This window comes from Pseudopipra pipra, chromosome 6, assembly GCF_036250125.1.
Source record: "Pseudopipra pipra isolate bDixPip1 chromosome 6, bDixPip1.hap1, whole genome shotgun sequence".
Taxonomy (NCBI): Eukaryota; Metazoa; Chordata; class Aves; order Passeriformes; family Pipridae; genus Pseudopipra; species Pseudopipra pipra.
This window is the reverse complement of record NC_087554.1, coordinates 26163550-26187486: the sequence shown is the minus strand read 5'-3', so window position 1 is coordinate 26187486 and position 23937 is coordinate 26163550. Positions and strand designations below refer to the sequence as shown.

At 47.2% G+C, this 23937-nt stretch overlaps 1 protein-coding gene across 1 annotated transcript; it reads right to left on the bottom strand.

The window, feature by feature from the left end:
• Window positions 1-3237: 3237 nt before the first annotated feature.
• SPINT1 (serine peptidase inhibitor, Kunitz type 1) lies at window positions 3238-22598 on the bottom strand. The gene is made up of 11 exons (XM_064658047.1): window positions 22459-22598; window positions 21806-22275; window positions 13441-13592; window positions 11937-12075; window positions 10663-10833; window positions 9959-9985; window positions 8921-9046; window positions 7933-7983; window positions 7002-7172; window positions 6257-6313; window positions 3238-5238 (listed from the first exon to the last, which is right to left on the bottom strand). Exons 2-11 carry the CDS (start codon window positions 22230-22232, stop codon window positions 5042-5044), a joined length of 1518 nt encoding a protein of 505 aa, XP_064514117.1. The 5' UTR covers window positions 22233-22275; window positions 22459-22598; the 3' UTR covers window positions 3238-5041.
• Window positions 22599-23937: the final 1339 nt, after the last annotated feature.

The window sequence follows — 23937 nt, the reverse complement described above, 5'->3', positions numbered from 1 at the left end:
TTGTTTTTTTCAAAGTCTCACTGAAAAGTTTTTGGGGTTGGACTGGTGACCCCAGTATCTGGGGTAACCCATACGAAACCAAGGGGAAGCAGACCCAGGGCACAGAGGACCCACAAGAGGTTTGGGAGGCCTTAGGTCCATTCTCTGTTCTTTTGAAGGTTGTACCAGCTCCCTCCTGTCTTGCAGGTGATATTTCGAGAACCTGTGGAGTATGGGAATATGGACAATAACATTACCATAGATGAGGAAGAAGGGAACAGGGCCTCACAGCTAATGGAGCTCATAGAGGCCCACATCTCACACCTGAGCACCAACTCCAGCAGTGCACAATGTCCCTGCTGGTTTTACAGTACAGTGTCCAAAGCAACCCCAGTGGGATATTAAGATATTGCTGTCCCCTCTTGTGGACATCTCAAAGGAGCCGGCAAACCACCCTGGGCAGCTGGTCTGGCTGAACAATACTCCATACTGAATAAAAAATGCAGCAGTGCAGTCTGCAGCTGCTGGTAGAGGCAGGAGGCAGGCAGAAGAGGTCTGAGCTCCAGCTGAGGGTGCAGCTGGGGGAGGGAAGGACTCCCACGACGCCTATGTGAGAGGGACACTATCGTTTAATTTAAAGAAGAGTTTCTGACTGCTGGAGTCCCAGCAGCTCAAACTTCTGGGCCAATGTTTTGCTTCAACTGGTCACAAGTATTTTTCAACAATCCTGAAGCAGCTGTCATGTGGGTCAGGTGTATCAGGGCAGAGAACAAAGACACAAATGTTTTTGCATGCACTGAGACTCGTGAAAAAATTCTCTTCTTCTTACTGGAGCGCCTGGTTGGCTCCAGCAGGACTCCTGGCCTCTGCATCTCCTGTCATCATTTTGTATATCCTCCCATGTATGCTGGCTCTGGGCAAATTAGCAAAGATGGTAATTAAACACTGGGTCTGGCCCCTGCAAAATCTTCTAGAGCTGTTACAGGAACCGATGGTTAGTCTCAAAACTCCTGACACAGCTGGAGATGAGGACATCTTGGAGAGGAAACCACTGAATGAGGGCCACAGAAACTGTCACGCCTGAGGTGGCACCTTGCCCAGGAAATACTTACTGGTCAAGCTTCCTTGCAGAAAGGTTCTTCCAAGCTCTGTTACATACTGCAGAAGAGATCAGAGTTGCTAGAATTTCTGGAGCTGACTGTATTTCTCTGTGACTATAAGCTATTACGGTAACATTACAGTTCTGTACTTGATGAACAAGAGAGAATATTTCCAATTTCTCCATTTCTTCAGGGAGAAAAAGGGGAAAAAAAGAGTTTCTGGAAAGTTTTCACAGGTTATTTCTCACACAGGCACTATTTTAGTGAGCAGTGTTTGCTACCACGTGCTGGACTAGCCGCGGTACTTCAAATCTGCATCTGCTCCATTTAGGAGCTCCAAGCACACTGCAGTAGGAGCCTGCCACAGTGGGGCCATCGCTTGTCAGTGGGGCCATCGGGACAGCTACTGTGTTTATTTGCAGAGCCATTGTGCCACAGGGAAGCCAGAGACACCCAATACTTAGCTGTGAGCTGATGCTTCCTGCATCCCAGCCACACAAATGTGAGGTCCCCTCCAGCCTGCTGGGATTATCTCAGCCAAAAGCTCGGTGAAGTCCTCTTTCCTGACAGTCAGAGCAAGGTGGGTAAAAAGCTTTGCTGGTCAGGAAGGTCAGAGAGGCTCCATGGTCATCCTTTTGTAGAAATGGAGACCACCAACAGGCCAGACTGGACACTTGTGGAGGGGCAGTAGGTTCTGCTCAGTGGGGCAGCATGGAGGGCAGCAGCTCTCAGGGTCTGGCAGGAGCCTGCCTCTGCAAGGCATGCAAACAACCCCCTGGAAAACACTAACCTTCGTGGGGAAGGCATTGCCTGCACGCACTGCAAGGACAAGGGGCAGCTCCAGACCTTGGAGCCTCCTGCACTGCAGAGCAGCTGTGGGGGGACATGCTGGCAAGCTCTGCACCAGGAGAAGCAGCTCTGCCCCAAACCATCCAACAGCTTCACACAGCTGTGTTTTCCTGGCCACAGCTGAGGATTAGAGGATATAGAGGATGTGCTCCCTGTCTGGCATAGCCAGCAGAATGGGGCAACTCAGCTTTCACTCAACAGTGTTCCTGCTTAGTGGGCAGCGAGGCAGCCACTCTTCACCGCTGGTCTTTGAGGAGTGGGATTCTCATTTTGCAGAAAGTTTCAAACTCTGGGCTCCCGTTCCTGTCCAAAAAACAAACACATTTCCCGGAGCTGGGATTTCCTGGGGAGCAGAAGCCCTTGCGTCAGGCAGGGAGTATGGGGGCTGAAGACAGGTGGGACTTAGGGGTGCAGGCCTGCAAACTGCAAAGGGAAGACTCAGGCTGGACCTGCAGCCTCCAGCAGGACAGTGTCCAACACCAGGGGATAAAAAGGTGTGCTATAAGTGAAAGAGACAGCCAAGCACATACCCACTTCTCTCTGGAGAGTCAAGAGAAGCAGCCATGGTTTCAGGCAGCACTCCCAAGCCAGGCTCCCTCTGGGAGCGGTGACCCCATTGGCTAAGCTGAGCTGGGCTCAGCAGAGCTGCTCCTGGGGCAGCACTTCAGAGGACAAGGGGAATAATGTCTGTACTTATGCCTAGAAATAGCTGGAGACCACTGGACAGGAGACCTGTGTAGTGTGGGTGGTCATGACAGAGCAAAGTCCACAGCCCAGAGCAGGGTGCAGGGAGAAAGCACTCCTGCTGTGCTTGGAGGCTCAGCCAGTGCTGCCAGGTCAGTGATACAGGGCAGGTCTGCCTAGTTCCTGTACATACCCACTGCCAATTAACCAGTTAGATTTAGCTGACTTTACACTGCAGTGCCTGAGCGATCACCAGCCTCGAGACACAGCTAGAGCAACTCCTGTTTGAAAAATAGTGTCTGCTTTTGGTTTCAGACCCAAAGCCCAAACCAGTCTGACCAGCTGGAACCCAGTTTCAGGTTACACCCTGCCTTGCTCTCTGGGTGACTTAGTGGGTAATGATCTCGCTCCCAGCACACCTCATGCAGTAGTTGCCTCTCCAGATATCCACATATGTTGCATCCTGCACTCCCAGCCCTCCCCAAGCCATGGGACCGCCACTCCTGCAGCTCTCCCTGAGATACCGCAGTCAGGGCAGATGAAAGGATGGGAGATAAGCAGGCATGGGAACAGTACCTTCCCCCTCTGCAGGTCATTGCTCCTCAGACACCACTCCCAAGCCAGATAAAACAAACAATTCCTTTTTATTATCAGAGTGAATACACACAAAAAAATAAATCAAGACACTAGGTTTATTGCATAGGCCATGATAGGCTGTGGGAAAAACAAAAAGATGGAAGAAATGGTATGAGACAGATAATGAAAAGCCATGGAGGAATCTGACCAGCCCCAGGGACACTCAGGCAGATGCCCATCACAGGAAGAGGCATGCAGTCAGATTGCCAGCAGGCTCTGGACAGTGGTTTCTTTACTTCCAGCCCAGGCATCAGCCCAAGGAGGCAGCTCTCCTGGCACTGCACTTGAGAGAACCTGAGTCATGTCTTGAGCTGGGCATGGCTTCACCAGAGCCTTCCAGAGCCACTCTGCCCTCGGCCCTGAACCAGTCCAAGCACTGAAACTAAAGTCTGTACACAGATTTATGCTTCTTTCACACACACACACACACACACACACACACACACACACACACACATGCAAACACATACACCAGTTTCCTCTCTCTTCACAGCAGTTTTCCAAGAGCAGCAGGCACTGGAAGTTTGGGGACTGGTGCCGACCCCATATCCAACAAAGCACATCAGGCACTTCACAAATAGCTGCTTCTGCCCCAACAGAAGTCCTCAGCTTACTGAGGTACAAGCCTGGACCACAGAGATGCCGCAGTACAGAACTAGGAAGTATCTCGTTGCAAAGGGACTATGGGGGAACACAATATCTTGCCAAAGTGGGGATTTGGTATGCTGCCCTGGGGCCAGGGATGAGCTCTGGACCTCCCAGGGTCAGGCTTATCTTGCACAGGGAGGGACAAGCCAGCAGGAACAAGGAAGCCTGTAGAGATTAGCTGGTGGTATCCAGTCCACTCCTGTGCTCTGGGAGGTGCCAGGGACTCAGGTCAGGCTTTGTGCTGTGAGAAACACACAGTAAAATCAGAGCTGAGGCAAAGTTTTAACTGTGAGGCAGCTGGGTCCTTCCACCCTCCCCTCATCATCAGCAGGAAAAGTAGGGACATTTACTTTCCTTTCATGTGAGAATAAATAGGTATTTTCTCAATGTGTCTGGGTTCAGACTGAACACTGGAAAAGCAACCAGGGCAACTCACAGAGAAAATGGTGGACATGTCGTATACACAGGAGGCTGAAACACAACAGCCAGGTAGAAAAAAGTCTAGGTGTGCTTTTCTGTTAAAAAGCAAAGGCTAGTGATTAAAGCAGGTATTTCTGTTTCCATCCATCTTGAAAACAGGAACTGCTGCAGTGTCACAGAACTATGCAGGTCTGGACGGTTATGTGACTCCCACAGACCTCAAGAGACTCACCATGGCCAGGAAGACTGCTGAGAGGCAGGGCCACCTTGCAGAGGACTGGGAGAAAGGGAGGAAAGTACAAGGTTGGCTGGAAGAAAGTGGCACTGCAAACAGATTGCTGGCTCTGGTGAGCCTGCACCATTCACCAACATAAACGCTACACAGATCCAGTCCCAGGGTCCTTCAGGAAGTTGAGCAGAATAGTGCTCCAGGTTTAAGCAGGAAGAAAGATGTAATTCAGAGTTTCACTGGATTGTTTGAGGTTAGGAAGGGATGGATATCAGAGAGCATCAGAATGCTCCCAGATCCTCACTTTCCAGAGCAGCCATTTAGCCAAGACAATCACAAATACTAGTACTGCCAAATCATGGCTAGATCTTGGCCTGATGCTACAAATGTCTTCACAGAGAAAAAGTCCTTCAGGCACAGGCCCATGCATAAAAACAGAACTCCAGAAGTTCTGGGGAGTGCCCCAGTGTTGAGCTGGAGAGAGACAGGCTGTAGGTCAGACTGGTTTGGTGGCACTGCTGTAAAACAGATGCTCAGTGTCCTCTGTGGTGGAGAGGGTTGAGTTGGTAGTAGTGGCAGGCTGACGGCGATGGCTGTTCTTCTTCTTTTTCTTCAAGAAGAAGTAGCCAATGATCACCAGGACCACCATGATGCAGATCCCAAGGAGTACAGCAATCACTACCTCAAAGGCACCTGCAGGGATACATGAACACGTTAGGAGGGATGCTCTGATGCGGCAGGAGTGGTCAGGAGGAAGCAAGCACAAAAACCGCTGCTGAAATTGTGCTGGCTAAGAGAAGAGTTAGGCAACAGCTGGCATGACAGCAGGGTGGTCACTGAACAACTAGGAAAGGAGAAAGATGGCAACCACATGGCATAAAGGTATGGCCTAGGTTCAGCCAGCCTGTCTCCCAAATGATGGTTCCCAGTGTTTCCCAGATGCACCACGCCCTCTAAAGGCTGTTCCCAGACTTCGGCAGACTTGGCCATTTGACACCCGTAGAAATAACAAGTCCTTCTGCAATGCTGGCCTTGTGTCATACCTCAACAGGCCACCAAAGGGTGGTCACAGAAGGCACCTCCCAGTTAGGACAATGCTGAGGAAGTGAGCTATGGTGGATAGGCTGAATGTTTGGGAAAGCACTTGTAGCACTGGTGTGAGCACTTGTTCTTCTCCAGCCAAACAAACTCCTGCATTATCAGTAGAGACAGTCAAACATGATGCATTTGAGAGATGGTGTAAATTTGAAGATTAAATCAATCTCTAGGATTGAAGAATAAAGGTGTATAATTTCAGGAGTTTTCTACTGAAGAAAAAGGCCTACAGCTCTGCAGTAAAAGGACACCAACCTTCATGTGCTATTCTTTAAAGAACTTGTATTTTAATAGCTGTAGAATTTTTTAGTGTTGTAGAGAGGGTGTAGTACAGGGTTGCCACATTTCCTCACACTCTAGCACCCAACATTATTGCCATATCTGCTTGAGCCTTCTTTCTTGCAGAAGTTAGTAGTCCTCATGTGAACTTAGCCCTTAGGAAGAATTTTACTTGCCATTTTTTGATGTTGAACAGTGGAGCATTCATGCGTGTTGATAGAAAGAAAATCAGGACCCTCTATATGAGCTACTGAGTCACAGGCACAGGTGACACTGTTGCACTTTTCAGGACAGGGAAAAGCAATAAGCAAGATCTGTAGGAAAAACTGTTACTCACTTAAGATAGCAGTTTGGGACTCAAATGATTCCCATCTTCGGCCAATGACATCTGCTTCTGAATTGGGAACACAGAGGGGGAAAAAAAGGTTGGCAACAAGGGATAAGACAAGTTTCTGATGACTGTATTTCCAGTGCTCTGAAGTGACTGAATGCATACCGCATCCCTTTTTGACAAACATAGTACTGAGCTCTGAGGGCAGGCTATGAGGCACAGTGTAGCTGAGGGTGGCAGAAAATCAGAAAATCAGCAACAGTTTGCCTCTAACAGATACAGTTTGGCAGAATTCCTCCTGTTAGCCTCCACAGCAACACACACAAAGCTCTACAGTGTAAACCTTTCCCTTGTTTATTTAAAACTTCGGCCTAGTGTATGTCATTGAGGATTTTCATAATTTCTCCCCTCTCACTTGAGATCTGGAGCCAAGCTAGAAGGTTAGATTCTCTGCAGACCACCTATACCATGTCTCTGGTTAGTTTTGTTATCCTCCTTTGTCTCTTTTTCAACATCAGTACCCAAAATGCAATCTGTAGTTTCTCAGAGCTGGAAAGCATTGCAGAAGGATGCTGTAGATACACCATTCCCCATAAGCCATTGGTCACTGTGGGTCATGGCCAGGGTTTGAGAGCAGAGCTGCTTTGACTGAAAGCTCCCAAGGCACCACTTCTTTGGGACCACAGAACTTAATCTGAAGGATTTTCACAGTTTGATCAGTAAAACTCTAGCCCTCGCTATATATGCTTACTTGTGATGCCTGAACACGATTTCATGCACTCTTCCTCTTCTTTGAAGTTGTTGTTGTTGCCACCACAGCCTCCGTAGGTGAAGGGGTCACATTTCTCCGAGAATGGGTTATAGTACCAGCGGGGGATGCTTTCACTGCACTGTCCAGTATCAGGCAAATCCACACAGTGGCCTGGCAAAGCAAGGGGGAGGTGTTTTAGCATGCTTTCAACAAAAGAGCACAAGCATTATGGCAGAGGAAAACTATAGCCAGAACAGCAGCTTTCAGGTCCCCACTGCCCAGTTGCCAGCTGCTCAAATTGGCGTTGTCAAGACAAGTGGCCACCTGCCCATAAACCCAACTAGCAAGGAGGAAAAAGGAACATTAGAGCGTGCAGTTATGCAAAAGCCTGGATTCAATCCCTCACGGAAATGACCTGTCCTCCTTGGGAGGCAGAAGGGAACACGAAGAGCCTGGACACATAGAAACCACAGATTGGCTCAGGTCTCCTCTAGAAGCAAGCTCTATTTCAGCTGACTTGGAATATACTCTTTTAGCCCAGTGACAGGTCCACTGTCTACACTAGTACAAACAAGGCAAAGGTATGGGATTGAACACAGGCATTGCTGTGTCCCTCACACTGCTTTAGTTTGCACTACTTCCAAAAAGCTGTTGCAGGGTTTTGTAGAGTCCATGTACTGTGCCCAGCAGGCAACATGCATGAGATCTGCTTGGGTGGAAAAAGTTTAGGCAGGACAGCGAAAGCCTGCTCTCAACAGCTGTCCTCAAGGCCAGGGAACAGGACCTTGCTCATTTTTAATACAAAGACTACCCAGATGCTACATCTGGTTTTGGATTTATACAGGGAAGCAGTTTTACCATGACGCAACAGACCGAAGAAAAAACCAAAAGCTGGTAGAGGTTCAGCCTATGTGCTCTGGACTGTACATACCTTGCTTATGTGTGACATTGATTTTCTGCAGTCTATTGAACTCACGAGCATCTGTGAAGAAAACATTGCATGTTAAAACTTCTTTCAGCAGTTGAAAACAAATGCCTCCATCCATGTAGACATGGGCAGATGGGTCTTTTCCTGCACATTCCTTTGCTATCACAAGCCAGGGAAAGGGAGATATCATTTGATATTCTTAAATATCTCAAAGCTATGAGAGCAACATGGGAAAAATAAAATGTAATAAAGAGAAACTATTCCCAATTTCCATTCCACAAATACAGAGACATAACTAAGGAAAATGAAGGCTGTTCTTGCTTTTGTTTTCCATTGAAAACAAAATTGAAGTATGGGAATTGAAGTATGGGAAAACTGCTACCACTCCAGGTTTTAAGAAGTACAAAAGAGCACTAATGTAGAATATAAGAAGGGCAAAAGAGATGAATTGTAGGCTTGCAGCCTAAAAAGGCAGCAAAACACTCATATATGGGGAAGAGATTATGGCAATTCTGTCACAAGAGGGGAGGAAGGATGGAGAGAGTGAGGAGAGAGTGTGGACTTAGGCACTTAGGCATCTCACCACTATGCATTTACATTAGCATAACATGAGGACGTTAAGGGGACTGTGTCACTGGACAGACTGGGAGAAATCATGGTTTCCTTTCCCACTTCTCAACTCTATGAGAGCAGGTAAGGTCACTCAGTGAGAAAAATACTGGAAGGGGAGGGAAGGACATGCTCTGAAGTCTTACAGACAGGTGCAAAGAAGACAGTCAAAGAGTATTTAAGAGGCAGGAAACATCACAGAAGGAAGGTCATCTTTTGCAGTCAGCAGAGATACAGGAGATGGCAGAACCTGCAAATATAATCCTGCAGAAAGAGATAATGCAGTATCAGGAGATAAAAACAGAAGACACCAAAAAGCATTGATTTAGCACCTGTAACTTACATTGCAGTCATCCCTGGACAGATACTACAAAGTACTTACATCGTTCACAGTACATCTCATCCGATCCATCAGCACAGTCAAGAGTTTCATCACACTCCAGATAGGCATCAATGCAGCAGCCATCCTTGCATCTGAAGAAGGGGGCCTGACAGTTCCCATTGCATACTGCATCAGAAACAGTTCAGATAGCTCATTAAAACTGATTGTTTCTCCCTGCCACACAGCTGCTTTATGAAGAACTTAAAAGCTGCTGAGAGGGTTGGCAAACAAGAAACAAGGCAGATTGGTAAAGGTCTCTTCTCAGTGCCACCCTAGACTCAAAAAAAAAAATATTCCTGATTATAAATGGAACATTGCTCTGGGAACAGCCATGCTTCATCTCAGGAAAGAAGTACACAGACAGCGGAAGCAAGAAAGAGCTACTCAGGAAGAATATGAAGACATTGTTCAAGCACAGGGGATTAAATTAGGAAAGCCAAACCAAAACCTACACACTGGACTGCAAGAGCTTCAAACCCCTCTGCTCCAGAGGTATTCCCAAGTGCTGAGTACTGTACCCAGTTCTGAGCTCCCCGGTGCACAAAAGACATTGGCATAATAGAGTGAATCCAGCAGAGACTCAGCAAGGGCCTGATGCACAAGACCTAGCATGAGGTTAGGGAGAACACAGAGGTTATGGAGAGGACAGACTCATTTCGGAGGTGCAGTAATAGGATGAGCAGCAACAGATAGGAGTTGCAAGAAGAAAAACAATTCAGTGTAAGGGTAAAACATTTTAATGAGGGTCAAACACTGGCACAGTTTGACCAGAGAAAGTGTAAAATCTCCTTCAACTGGATGACTACAGTCCTGAGCAACATAATGTGACTCAAAGCTGGTAGATTTTGAGTAGTGGGCTGGACCAGATGACCTCCATAGGTAATTCCAACCTGAATTATCCTATGACTTACTAAAGAAACTAGTCTCCAGTGCCTCACTTTCCACACTGACTGAGTCCTAATCAAGAGCCACAGGAATGGACATGAGACACTGAGCCCAAGCTCACAGCAGGATTACACCATGGTACAGGAGACTCACCTGGCTGTTGTCGCCCACCAAAAGAACCTGAAGAGACAAGGGGAAAAAATAAAATAAATTTACCACTACATCATTTTGTCAGCTCAATATCAGCATTATATTGCCTTCATATGTCATCTAAGGAGTGCATATTTTCTGGAAGGAAGCCCTGGATGGGTCAGGAAGGTAAAATACAGATGCTACCCACCCAGGGACCCCAGACTGGCAGGCCTGGAAGAGCAGAGGAGAACTTCCCACCACTAGCTAGACCATTTCCAAACGGTCTTTCTTTTCCAAGGCTTTTGCCCCCTCCTTAAGCTGTTCACTGCAAAGGGCCTGTTTATCTGAGGCAGCACTACATGGTTCTCAGAACTTGGCCAAGAGGGTACTAAGGAGGGAGATTAATTTCATCTGGGGAGTGAAGCACTTCTGGCCCCCCACAGCACAATGCTGCCCTCTGAATTTAGGTTTCAGATGACACAAAGGTTTGGTGAGGGCTTTTGCAGGCAGAGGCATACCAGGGACACTGTCCAGTGGAGCAGTGCTTCAGGAGCTGGGTCAGATATGTTGGCAGCATAAGAAAAGGATTGCCCATCCATAATTAGCCCAGTCTCCTCAGCTTACTGGGCTCTAACTAGCCATCAGACAAGAAGCTGCAATACCTGTCCACAGGGTCACCCCAATCCTAAGAGAAAGAGGGAACTGGATTTTCAGAGAAGACTCACCTCTAACATTCTTGCAGGCGAGTATACACTCCTCTTCCCGTAAGTAGTTATTCTTGTTGGGCTTGCAGCCACCAAAAATGAACTCCTCACACTGCTGAAGGCTTGGGTTGTAAAACCAGCGTGGAAAAGATCCCCGGCACCAACCCACCTTCTTAGGGGTCAAACAATGCTCTGTCAAGAAAGTTAACATAAAAGGCTCTGGTTAGACAAGTCCTTTGGAAGACTTTCTCCTTTGTATATGTGAAGGCAAAGGAAGTCTTCCAAAGGACTTTCTGAAAGATTTGTAAAATCTTGAGCAGCATGGAGAAGTAGAGTAGGGAATCACGGAATGCATTTTTTAATATGAAAGGCAGGGTCACAAAACCAAACCAGAAGGTGCCATATCCATAAAACAAAAGGAGCTGCTTCTCCACAAAGCACATAGTTAAGCCGTGAAACTCCTTGTTTCAGGATGTTGCTGCTGTGCAAATATTATATGAAGTCAAAAAGGGATTAATCCATGGTTATTAAACAAAAAGACACCATCTTCTGCTTAAAAAAATATTCCAGCTGCAAAATCCTTGGGGATTAGTCAAGCATAGTAGGGATATACTGATCGCATCTCATGTTCTTGTACTCTTTCCAAAGTATCAACTGCTGGACACTGTTGAATGCAGTGTACTGGAGTTTGGTCAGACCATTAGTGTCACTTGACGTGACTGTTCTTATATTTTTATGGTACCTGTGGTAAGAGGAGAAATCCCCTGCTTAGCTACTAGTCAACCATTTGTCCACGAACTCCTTGCTCCTAATGCACTTGTAATGCTAAACATTTTTATCATTAAACAAGGCCATTAAAGGAAAAAACATAGAAATAAAGCCAGGGACACTCTGAATGTCTTGCAAACGGCTCTACCTACCCTGTGACCCAAGGGATTTCACAGCAAAATCACAGAGTCAACAAGACCTTTCAGGTTCTCCTCTTTTACCCCCTCAGTTGCACCCAGGCTTCAGACCCTCTGGTGTCACCCAGCAGAGGACAATGACAGGCGGAGCGGGTGGGGTTATTGCAGGCCACTTCTGCTGCAGGAGTATGTGAAAACCCTAAAACAGACCACTATGAATGTGGAGACCTTTCACTACTGGTCCAGGATTTTACTGGAAAACCTGGCATTCAAGTCCAGCCTCTTAGTTGTGCTCTTCTTCCATCTACCTCTCTGAGAAGAGCACCAGTAATGCCAGAGCAGCACCCAGGCTTAAGGACTCCAGCTAGACCTCTGTGGGCTCAGGCTCACCTTCCGTCTGTTCAGAGTTCAGGACCATGATGGTGATGTTGGTGAAGTCTTGCTGTTGTGCAGTGTCCGTGACAATAAGCTGGAAGACGTAAGTCCCCACCTGCAGGTTGGAGATTTCTACCTGGTCTTCTTCATGCTTCTGAGAATGCAAAAGAAAGGCTTATGCACGAGAAAGTACCTCTAATGAAGGAGTGAGTGAAGCCATGCAAGGCCCATGTTCCTGCATTAAGGAGAAAGAAGCTTGGATGGAAACCTTCAAGCAGATGTCTGGCATGAAAAATGTCTCAGTGCTACACAATCCCCTCAAAATCATGGGCTGGTACCCAGCTGGAATAGCAGAGAGAACAAGTACCACAGCATAACTGGATATTTTATATTTTCAGTCATTGTGAAAGCACAAGGGAAAAAAAACCTCTTTGGAGAGGACTGAAATACCTGTAGTTTTTATTTTCCTTTTTAAAACATAAAACCTATAGGGAATAAGGTAGGTGTATTTAATTATTTTGTCAGAATAGAAAGCTACAATATTATCGACACAAACTTTCCCCCTATATTTACCTAGAAAATTGCACCTTCATTTCCACACTATCTCTGTTTTTGGCTACATTTCAAAGGAACACAGCCTTGTCATACACTATTTTAATGTAGTATTAGGGGACTCTTCCCCCTCTCCCTCACCTCACGATGCTTTGGCTGGGTCAGGGCAAAGGGAAAAGGAAAGGAGCTCTTACTGATTTCCACAGACCCCTTAGCACTCTAGAGCTTGTCACTGCTGATGTTCAAAATCAGCTGTGGGCCTGATGTACTCATTTGCTAATTCTTCCAAAAGGTGCCACAAGAACTCCATGTGAGCTTCAAGGCTTTCCAAAGCATTTTGCAGATGTTTAACAGAAATAATTAGCTCTTCTAAAGCTGCAATTCACTTCTAACATCTATCAAATAGGCAGTGTTCACACCCCAGAGATCTTGGATCTGGACAGGAGACATGACTTTTGCTCCAGCTCAGATAAAATAGGAGGAAGAACCTATGCTCTAAAGAGAGAGACAAAGTCCAGGAAAAGCCCCAGGAGAACAGAAGCAGAGTCTGAGACTGGATTATTCAGAAACAGAGGAGGAGATGCATCACAGTGGACAGAGCAAAATTAACTGCAGGCCCCTCACTGAACTACAGGATCTTGGGACCAGAGGCAGCTCTTGCAATGAAGCTGCTGCCTCTCAGCTGCTCCCACCCAGGCAGACCAGGTGTTGCTCAGGGAGGTTTGAGACAGTATTCTGTGCAGGGAGCCTGAGACCTGATAGGCCAAGAAATGCCACTTCCAAGTAGCGTGCAAGAGTGTAGGGGCAACCACAAGGAGTGCTCCATAGCTTTTGGGAACAGGCTCATTGGTGGACTGGCTTGAAGAGGAAAGGACAAGGTAACTTCTAAGTCAGGGCTGTGACCACCCAACCTAGTGCAGACCACAGGTGACACTGAGCAAACTGCTTACTTCCAGCAGCTCCCTACCTTCATCTCCACTGAAGGGTCACCAAGGATCTGTTTCCATTCATAGCTGACTATCCCTCGGTCATCCGTGCTCTCTGTGCCTCTCAGCATCACTGGCTCCCCTGGCTGTACCCGCATGTCCTTGACAGCGCGGGCTATTGGAGGATGGTCATCTGCAGAAGAAATGTAGAACAAGGAATGGGTAAGAGGTTGAAGGGTCCAGCCCTTGTCTCCATTACAGGAAGACAAGGGAGGGGGATTCTTCCAGGCTAAATCAATACAGACTTCTACTGCTGAAAGGAAAACACTTTTATACAGCTGTACTCCTTGAAGCCTGAGTAAGCAACAGGCAATCAGTACCGTTAATACTGCACTCACTAATTTAGTAACTGCACAACCCATGCTGGCAGTGTCTTTGAGTCAGTTGGCTCCCTGGCCACTTCTGTCCACAGGAACCACCATAAGAGGGTCACCTTGTGGGTACAGCCATTGTGCTTCTGACTGTTGAACCACATCCTCGCAAAACAGCACAGAGCAATTCCCACCCTTCGCTTAGGGAGATGGCCTGATGTGGGTGCTGAAGAATGTGGAACTGACTCTCATCATTCCCACTACCATCCCTAAGGACCACATTAGTGTATTTAGCCAGAGCTACACACTGTGGGACTCGGATGGGAAATATCCCTCCTCCAGCTCATCTTCCACCTTACTCACTGATATGCATGCCTTTAAAACAGCATAAAAATGCCATTCATGGGGTTGTTATTTTTGTACCATCTTATGGACTAGCTTACCAGCAACCACCACAACCTATTAAACATTTTTCCAGACTGTAAGTGCAAGAGATGAAAACTGATCCCTGCCTGTGCCAGCAAGAACAGCCTATACAATAACACCATTGAGCCTGACTCATAACTCCTTTTGGCCTGAATGTCTCTGATCACAGGCTTAGTACATAGCTCAGCCCATAAAACTCCACCTGGTAGCGCCTGTACCAAGTCCAAGTCTCAATGTTCCAGTTCAACCTGAGTCTTTTGTAAAGGCACTCACCATCATTTATAAGCTAGATACAAATCACTCTGCCATTACACTGTTTTATCAACTGTGATTGAGAAGGGAAATAGTGTTCAAATGCCTTAGAAAATTACTCCCTTAGCTGATTATTTTCACTGTTGCAGACTTGCTCCTAATTTCCTGTTTGAGTGTATTTAGATTCAGATCCCAGCTGCTGGCTCTTATTGGAGTTTACTGAAGGGACATTTAATATAAAGCATATAGATGAATAAACATGACATTCAAAACAAGCTACTTAATTCTTTTGTCACTAAATGCAGTAGGATAGAGGGCTTTGCAAGAAGTATTCCAGAGCAGTTACCACAAACCCACCCAGAATCTTCTATTTTCTGCTATCTTTTGCCAAATGAAGACATACTCATTCTATTCTGGTCTTGCTGCCACCAAAAAATCTCAGGGAAAGCAAACCTGTTTACACATCCAAGCATTGCACTCAGCCTGTCTGGCTGCAGAAGGAGGGCACTTGTGTGCCAGTCCCCTGGGGCTCCCCATGCAGCCTGCTCCCAGCTGCAGCCCTGCAGTCTGGTTTTATCTTTTCCCTTTTCATGTAAGTATTGGGTGGGAACAATATGGAATCAAGCTCATATTGTTGAGCTTGATCCATCCACCAAAACAGGCAGAGGAGACCAAGCTGGACTGAAAGAGGTCAGGAAGATGACACAAGCAGAGATGCCCACCCTGGTATCCTCTCACCTTTGGGTGAGCCACAGCTCCCTACCACTCCTTCCTCAGGGTTGTGTGCCAGAATGATGGGTCCTGTCTCAGTCAAGCACAAAGACTACTGAAAGACATCGAGCAGGGACAAGAGTGCCTGGCATCTCTTGGTTTTGAGCAGGGCCAGTAGGACAGATCAATAGAATTTTGCCTTCATGAGAACATTCATAAGCAAAAGCGATGACTGGAGCTGGCAACACCTTCCAAACCAAACAGCCCCACAAACAGCTTGTAGTACACAGCACTGCAAGCTCTGGAAAGGGGAGACATTCCTGCCATTCCTGCCAGGCAAATGATGCCAGGAGCCTGCTAGGAGAAAGGCAGCCTACTCCCTCCCACTCTCCTGGCAGGGTGAGCCCAGTAGGTGGGTGCAATTGCACAAGGCCACTTTTCAACAACACAGAGGCTGATCATTAACTCATGACTCCAAATCATATTTTTCCTTACATTTTTAAGCACATACACTTTAAACAAAAAATTGCAGGCCAAGCGGTTACTTTGCATTGTGAATAGCACAGTGAAGTAAAAGCTCAGTTCTGATCAATGGTCAGCAATTTCTCCAGATTCCATCACTGATTAGCCAAATTTCCTGACTCTCCTCACCTCCAGAAAAACAGTCAGGAGTATTTCCTTATCTGTGGTGACTGACAAGGAGGAACGCTCACTTGAAATTAAGGACTTCTTTTTCAATTCTATCCTTTTTCTCCTTAGGATGCCTAAAAGCTCAGTGACTGGAGTATTTCTGCCACACTGACTATATGAAGCGTTCCATGGCAAATGGCTGTTGTCCACCTCAGCTTCAGAAACAAGTGCTTACTGAGCCAGAGCGAGTATCAACAAACTGCTTGTGGAAGGGAGATTCTCCATTCAGTTTGTTTTGCTCTGAAAGACTGTTGGTAAAATGAAAGTTACCTTTGCTATAATGCTCTTTTGACTATGGAAAGTTTCTGCTGTAAAACTCTGTAATTAATGGGGAGGTTAAAGCTTTATGATGCTGTTCTGCAGTGTGCTCCTTACTGTGAAGCATGTGCTGCTGGAGTCACATCATTAAGTGACAACTTCTGCTTCCATTTATAGAATGCATCAGAAGGGGAAATCCAAAATGCTTAAAAAGTTTTTTTATTACTCACAGTGTATTCATGCCTCAGTCTCTGATTTTTCCGTTTTTAAAAATTTCATCTAGTTTAAAGGCTTATGGAGTCAGTGGTTTGTCTGGCTTCACCTCTAGTGAGTGAACTTGAACCAATGTTGAATAGAGAACAGGAATTTAAGAGATAATAAATTCCTACAAGGGCTGCAAAAGTAAGCATCTAGGTGGGGGGAGAGACCCCACTAGGGACCTTGCTATCCGAACCTGCAGGCACCAGTGAAATCCCATGGCAGAAAGCACTTGCAAAGCTTCCAGTTTGGGGGTTTCTCTTTTGGAGCTTGGATATTAACTCTTGCCCTCAATATACAAATCCACAGAAAACCAGATTTCCTCCATTCCAGGGCTCATGCAGATACACCCTGAGTAGCTGAGACTACAAAGGAATGCTTAAAAATACCTGAGAATAATTTGAGGTTGTCACTAGAAAGAGCTAGAAAGCTTTCTCGTGGTGACTGAAGGGCTTTTCCAGCCCCCTCCTGATTGCCTTTGCAGAAGCAGTTTGCAAAGTGACAAGTGACAAGTGTGGCTTGCACTGGGAACACTGAAACACTGAGAAAGGAAAGACCTCACTGGAGACAAAAGCCACTGATCAGGCCAAGAGCAGAGACAGGAGCAGAAATGAGGCCACCTAAATTCCAGCATTCAAAGACACACAGCCTTGGAGATTTCAAGTGACAGAAGCCAGCTGAACCTGCCTGCTGCAAAAGCAGGTGGGCAGCAGTGTGGCTCTTCCCACAAATGCTAAAGCTCTGCTCTTGCATTGCTTTCAGGGAAGTCATTCAAAAGCAAACAGCTTTCTCACCCATCAACACTAGAAAACTGTCCACTTCAATAAGCAAAATGAGGGATGACACTCCTGCCACAGTGTTAATTTGCCTGAGGATGGAGAGAGAGAGAAGGAACAAGGCAATGCAACATAGTGCCTGGAGAAAGAGAAATATAGGCTCTTTTTCTAGGGCTTCATCCTGGCCGGGCAGCAAAAACAGTTATGATAAAGCCATACAGTTTTCCAACAACTCATGCAGAGCCAAGCAGCTCTCAGCGTTAGTTCCCAGATGTTTCTGTAGTGGTTTGTAAGAGTGCACAAGGCAGGTCAACTTAACCTCTCTAAAACAACACAGTAGGACTGAACAGATTATATTTTCAGAATAATGTAAGTTGCTGGTACCACCAGGTCCCCTCCATCCTTCCTCAGGGTGTGGGAAACCAGTCATATTTGCTTTAGCACAAGTCTCTGTGCCATTTTAGTAAAGATCGGTTTGTTCCTCCAGTCTCTTTAGACTGGAGCTCCAGTGACAAGACATGAGGTAGCCACTTCAGTAAATGCTGCAGGACAAACACTGTTTCAGAGCAAGTGGAGGGGAAGCTGCTCATCACCCACTCTGAGCAGGGAGCTGGACCATATGGTCTTCCAGGGCCCTTCCAGTACACGTTATCCTCTGAATCTGTGGTGTGGGTACCAAATGTGCAACTCCCCCTCTCCTGGTCTGAGCTGAGAGCTGGAGGATGAGCAGCTGGCTCAGGGCTGGGGATCATCCAAGGGTAGGCCTGTCTCAGCCAAGCTGGGATCCCACCACTGCTCATTTTAGTTGCACTGTGCCCACAAAATGGAAAGCAGAGTGGGACCAAACACTTGAGGAGGGATGAGCTTCAGACTTGGGGAGCTCTCTTTTTTTGAATGCATTACCAAAGTTTTAGCTTGAAAATCTGTCTCCACAGTGAGGCAGAAGTAGACACATCCTGAAGCCTGCGGTTCCCCAGCACTTCCCATCTCCCACACACAAGCCCTGAATTCAAGAGGAGGAGAGTGTTACTGAGCATTTCACAACCACCGCAAAAGGTTCAGTTCAAAAAATGGACAAAGGTTCAAGGAGGTTATTTTCCAGTTTCACATTCAAAGCTGGTTTGCCTAGACTAGAATAAGCTGGGGCTAGTCACTTAAACACTGGCCTCCATTATTACCAATAAAGTGCATGGTGAGCCTGCCCCTCCCGAATGAGCCAGGCAGAAAACTCGCACCAAAGTTCAGCCAGGGAATCATTTAAGATCGTGCCTTTTAACAATAACATCAGAGACTTCAGGCTGTACGTTAGCTAGAAGAGGCAAGAGACAGTGCCAAGCTGTGGTCACCAGCTCATAGAGAACTCAGAAGCTCTTCTTCTCCAAATACTGAAAATACACTCAGATGATGTGCAGAAACCAGATTTCAGCTGTATTTATTATTGCTTGTACCCACAGGTTTTTCTAAAGTCATAACAGCATAAGAATGGCCACAGTGGGTTAGAGCATGGGTACCCCATCCCTGTGTTCAGTTGCCAACAGTCTTGCTGTGGATGCTTGAGCAAGAACAGTGCAAGTATATACATTAATTTTCCCATAGCACTCTCCCAGATTTCAGCTACTTCCATCAGGCTTCAGAAACACTCCAAGACTAAACTTGCCCATTCAGCAGCCCCCCAACTGTACGCTCTCTTTCAAGTGTTACCTAGTCTCCTCCAGAACATATATAAATCTCTTAATTCGAGTCTGCTCCCTGTAGTAGTAGTGTGGGTCTTGCAACATGTGACTTTTTTGTTTAATGCCACCCACTGGGATCACTAAATGGATATTCACTATTCACTAGAAAAAACATGCTTTTAATCCTCATTATTGCAGAGGATGTCTGAAGATTGCCACAGGCAAAGGCTCCTAGGACACCTGACAAGCAGCACATACAGGAAAGGAATGAATGATAAAGCAGCAAATAAACTTCCTGCAGACACTTAGAGCCAGTCTCAGGAGGCTGACAGTAACCTGGGCTCCCAAGCAGCCACGAAACTTCACACTGATACAGCACAACAGCAAGAAAATCACACAATTTTGTCTCCAGTTCAAAGCCTGGGCCAAGATTTTTCACCTGTAAACATTTGGGAGGAAAACCTCACATGCCAAAAACAGCTTCCTTAACCCTTGTTTCACCTTACCTCTTCAAGCATTCTCAAAAGGTCAGAAGCAAAAATGCTGTAGAGCTTCCTTATGCTGCCAGGTGGATACACTCAGTGCCTGAAGCCTCCTTCATCCTGCCTCCTGTACCTGTCCTGTTGTGCTCTTCTCCTTTCCCCCTCAGTGACAGCTAGGCATCCACCTTCCTGCCCAGACAGGCCCATTCCTTCTGCATGGACCCAATCCCAGCATCACAGCTGGAGGGGCTTGGGGCTCTGTTTGGGTTTTTTTTGGTTTGTATCTGAAGCAAAATGGAGATCTACATTCTTAAGTGTCTCATCAACTGCTGTGGGGAGGAGGGCCCAGATGATTTAACCATTGTTATTATTTTCTATTTCTCCAGTAAAATAACTCCCTTCATCTCTTTCCCTGCCACCCTCTGACATCATTCAAGGTGATTCAGCATCAGTCAAAGACAATGCCTAAAAATTTCAGGAGAGAAAGGAAATGTGTTTTCTATCAAAGCACAGCGTGAACACTGCAACTGATCCAAACACACAGACATTGTCCAGTGTCAGTCACTACAGCTGGAGACCTGCCTGGCACCCGCCAAGAGTCAAACAGGGGTGTAGAAGAGACTGAGCCCTTCCTACACCTGCAGCGGTATCATGGCGCAAGCCCCACGTGAGCAAGGAGGGGCATGCCCGCCTCGGCAGGCAGAGTAACCAGAACTGCATTTCTGGCATGTTTTTCACTTCTCACTGATAAGTCCTCCTGGGTCTACCTGCTCCACCACAGCCATCCCAGCATCTGTGAAAGGAGCGTTAGGGTTTGCAAGGCAGCACTTGCCTATTGGTGGCTGGGATGCTGCAGCTTGGTCCTGTAGGTTGGCAAACACATCACTGCTGGTCACACAGGGAGGTCAGTGACCCAGGGACACTCTAAAGACTCACACCCATGCAATGCCAAGCCCTGGGACCAGCCAAAGGAGGGGGATTTTGCAGTCTCCTGGTATGCGCACTGGTCCGCAGAGATGAAGAGACTGAATTGCTCAACAGTACGTTGTATTTTAATCTAATCTTGTGAAATCAGGATGTTCTGGAGATGATGCATTCCCCTTTCCTCCTACAATGAAGCATATAGGAGTTCAGACAGCTGCTAGCATGCCACCTCCAGTCCTGGTGATGTGGCCTTCAGTTCCTCCCTAACTGCAGCTCCCAAAAAGGATTTTGAGCCTGAGATGGAGGTGCAGGAAAACTACTGCAACAGTGAGACATCTTTTTCCACAAGGTCCTAAAATCCAGTGGGAAGCCACTAGTAGGGACAGAGGACAGGAGGGCCACTTCCTCCACATTGCTGTTCAAACCAGAAACACCTAAGGGCTGCTCCGGAGAAGTCATGCCCTGCTCTGAAACCCCCACACTGCTACTCAGGATGGATGAAGTGGACAGTATGGGTTTGGTGCCATTTTCCATCTCCAGCACCCAGAAGGCTCACAGGCTGTTACATCCCAGCAGAAGATCAAAGACCTATTCAGCTCACATCACTGAGCCCAAGCCCTTGCGCCCACCTGGATGCTCCCCTTGTCATCTTCACAGATCCTTTCCTTCCCTCAGGTGGGCTGGGAGGGGGTGTGAGAAGGATTACCAGTACAGATATCCCCTAATAGCCCTGCCCAGGCTTCAACAAATAATAAACTGGTTATGGCTGCCAAAGACCCAGCCAGGCTTAGAAACATCTTGGCCTCATTAGGCTTCAGCCAAAACATGGAAGGAGGCAAAAGGAGGACTGATGTGTTTTCAGTGTTTCTGAACACACTGCAATTCTTTGGGGACAGTAGAGTGCGTGGCAAGTGGCCAGCTTCCAGTTAGTTTGTTTTCCACCTGGTTCTCTGAGTCCTGGTGCAATCTTTCAGACTAGAGAAACAGGGACTGAGGAAGAGAAACCCACCTCCAAAGGGGAAATTTTAACCAACTTCCCCCAGCTGCTCCTATCTCTCCCTCAGCAGCAGGGACCAGCCCCAACAAGCAGAGCATACTGAGACACCTCACCACCCAGAGTGCTGTTAAAGGTTAAGTGGATTGCGTCCTGCCTCTAGCCCCTGAGCAATTAAGAGATTAATGCAGCCCTTTAAAACCCGGTGATGTGCAGATTTTCAGAGGATTTCACTTTCCAACCTCAAAGGCCAACGGGGAGGGAGAAGAAAAACAATACCTTTTTCTACATTGCCAAGTAGTAAAACCTCAGACTGCGTCTGGTAATCACACTCCACCCGTTTCAAATAGGTTAAAGAATGATTCCTTCTCCATTTACTAATAGGTAAACTCAGGCACGGATTTTAAATGAGTATCAAGGTTGGGGAAAACCTTTGTGGCAGAGAAACATACAGAAACACCATCTTTAGCATCACTTTATCCCGGCTGTTTGGCAGCACTGCTGCACAAATGATGGCTGGAGGAGCTGGCACCAGTGACCATTAATGCTCTTCCAGACCCGCTTTGCAGGAATCCCTTATGGGCACCTTACCACTGGATCCGTGATTCTGCATTGCCAGGTAGGAATCATACACGTCCTTCTTCAAGAAGTTGAGAAAGCCGATCTTCCTGGCAAATCTGCAGACGAAAGCCTGCTCATAGAGGCAGTTGAGGAGAAAGCAGCCCCGGATATGGTCTTCCTCCGTGTTCGAGCCTTGCTCCACGAGAGCCAGGTTACAAGCGGGGTCCTTACAGCAGGCTCTCACGCAGTCCCTGCTCCGACGGACCATGGGGGACGATAAGAAGGTGGCTCCATTCTGGACAGAGGCATCTGTATCCAGCACCCAATCTGGCAGTCCTGCCGTAAAGTCCTCCAGGCACATTTCACCGAAGGGTCTTTCCTGCCCTTCGCCGAAATCCAGTGCCAGCACGAAGCACATCCACGATAGAAACCATGGAGCCGGTCTCCCTCTGGCCATCTTGGCGCCCCGATTACCACTGTCTTGAGACCTTAATCCTTTCCTAAAGGAAGGGAGAAGACAGATGAAGATAAGAGGGACGGTGTTCAAGCGTATGTCACCCTGGGACGAGAGGGGAGCCGAGCACGGCTGAGGCCGCGCTCTGGATTCCAGCTCGTCCCTGGGGTAGCCAGCGTGTCCCCCGACCCTGCAACTCATCCCCAGGCATGTGCTGTCAGCCCCCCACCTGGGCGGTCTCCGGTGAAACTGACCCTGAGAGGGGGCGTCCCCCTCGTCCCGCTGCGCCTTCACCCCCCAGGTGTGCCTCCCGTTGCGTCCAGCGGAGACAAAGGCACGGCGAGCGCAGGAAGTGAAAACCAACTCCCTGAGAGAAAAAAAAAAAAAAAAAATCAAGTCACTCCCCTGCGTGGTGAATTGCGTAAGAGGAAGGGGAGGAGAGACAAGCTGATACTATCTTCTCGCCTGTTGGAGGAGAGCCCAGTGCGGTTCATTAGCTCCCGCAGGGGCAAGGGCACCCACTCCAGATGAGCATCTCACCAGCCGGATGCGTGCTGCATCCCCGTGCTATGGATGCTTCAAAGGAACTGAAAGCCGGGGAGCAGGCGGTCTGTGTCCTCTGGCAGTTGCCCTTGTGCTCTGATGTTTGAGTGAAAGCATTGGGATCATATTTGGAGGCTGCCTGCATGGCAGGAACCCCGCCACCGCAGCAGTGAAAACTTATAGTAATCGCACCCCACTGATGTCCAGCATTTCACTGTTCTCCTCAATCTCATATAGATCACCCATGTCCTGCCGTTGTCTTGGGGTCACAGGAACACAAAGGCTGTCTGTCCATGTATATTTTCCTTTTCTGCTTCTGTTTGCAGGTCCATGATCAAATTCCTCTGTTCAACAGATACACCTGTGTCATCTGCCTGCTCCGTCTGTAAACAGTCCTAAAGGCCCCAGGCAAACTGTTCTTATCCCTCTGTCATTGTCCTTAGGAAAGCAGGGAGTGCTGGTAATTTGCTTAGACATTATTTGTAATGAAATATTTCATCACTTAAAACAACAACAAATGTGATGGCATTTCATGGTATGTCTTTGCAAAGAGATGGCAAGCAGCAGCTATGTATCAAACAACAGTTGGCTTTGGGGATCATTCTGGTGTCCACCATTTCAGTTCTTGCCGCTTCTTTCTGTACCTCTGGTCCAGTCTCATGTATCTTCATAGAATTTGTTGAGAGTCCTTAGAGACATGTTTACCACCTCTTGGCTGTCACAAACACCACGGGAACATAATATTGTGGTAACATTATTTTTCAATACCTCTCGTGGCTTTCTATGAGAAAAGTTTTAAGAAAATACCTTCTGTGGCCTGACACTGACATTTGTGCATAGTACTGACTTCTGTTTGGAAAAGGAAATTGCTTTGATTTGGCTATGGTAGTGTATTAAAAAAAATACCAGCAAAGCCTAACCTGTGAAAGTGGATAGAAGGAAACATGCACATCTAGAAAGCAGAGAGATGTTTGTTTTCCTACTTGGCTTTAAGAATCTTTGTCAGAAGAAGCATGGATGCCTCTCATTCCATACTCAGACCCCATCTCTATACCAGGTCTTTTGGACCTGCCTACAGACTGTGCAAGGAGTAAAGAGGGAGTTGACCTTGCTGTCCTGAACATCTTCCAAATACGGGCAGGAGAAATAAAAACAACAAGGTTGT